The sequence below is a fragment of the Mastomys coucha genome, unplaced genomic scaffold, assembly GCF_008632895.1.
Source record: "Mastomys coucha isolate ucsf_1 unplaced genomic scaffold, UCSF_Mcou_1 pScaffold13, whole genome shotgun sequence".
Classification (NCBI taxonomy): Eukaryota; Metazoa; Chordata; class Mammalia; order Rodentia; family Muridae; genus Mastomys; species Mastomys coucha.
The window spans coordinates 20,244,843-20,245,598 of NW_022196895.1; the positions used below are offsets into that span (position 1 = coordinate 20,244,843).

The window sequence follows — 756 nt, forward strand, 5'->3', positions numbered from 1 at the left end:
AGATGGTGAGACTAAGATCAAGATTGGAGAGCCAGCTACAGAGGAGGAAATGACAGGAAAGACTGAAACATTGACTGAAGAGTCTGGCAGCCTCCAGGAGGATGTTCTCCACGATTCCAAAGGCAACGGATTCTGTGAATTTGGAGATGAGTTGAATGGTCAGATGCTCTTCAAAAGAAGACAGTATAGCTGTGATGAATGTGACCAAAGCTTTGCTTGGAGTACAGGACTTATTAGGCACCAAAGAACTCATTGGAAGCCTTATGAATGTGAGGAGTGTGGAAAGGCATTTCGGATGAGCTCAGCCCTGGTTCTGCATCAGAGAATTCATACTGGAGAGAAGCCCTATCCTTGTAGTTGGTGTATTAAAAGTTTTAGTCGGAGCTCAGACCTTATTAAACATCAAAGAGTCCACACAGGTGAAAAACCTTACAAGTGTGATGAGTGTGGGAAGGCCTTCAGTCAGAGCTCAGATCTTATGATACACCAGAGAATCCACACAGGAGAAAAACCCTACCAGTGTAGCTATTGTAGTAAAAGCTTTAGCCAGCATTCAGGCATGGTTAAACATCTGAGAATCCACACTGGAGAGAAACCGTACAAGTGTGATGTGTGTGGGAAGGCCTTCAGTCAGAGCTCTGATCGCATTCTCCATAAGAGAATCCACACTGGGGAGAAGCCATATCCATGTAGTCAGTGTAACAAAAGTTTTAGTCAGAATTCAGACCTTATTAAACACAGAAGGATTCACACTGG

General features: G+C 43.9%; 1 protein-coding gene across 5 annotated transcripts in view; it reads left to right on the forward strand.

The window, feature by feature from the left end:
• Positions 1–756, forward strand: part of LOC116086914 (zinc finger protein 271) — a 39,427-nt gene that overhangs the window by 37,802 nt on the left and 869 nt on the right. For 4 of the 5 annotated variants that reach the window (XM_031365123.1, XM_031365121.1, XM_031365124.1 and 1 more), the window contains one exon: positions 3–756. This exon is cut by the window's right edge and continues 869 nt beyond it. In XM_031365123.1, coding sequence (XP_031220983.1) covers positions 3–756 — 754 coding nt within the window. The remainder of the gene's footprint in view (positions 1–2) is intronic. The other variant, XM_031365127.1, reaches the window with a different exon arrangement.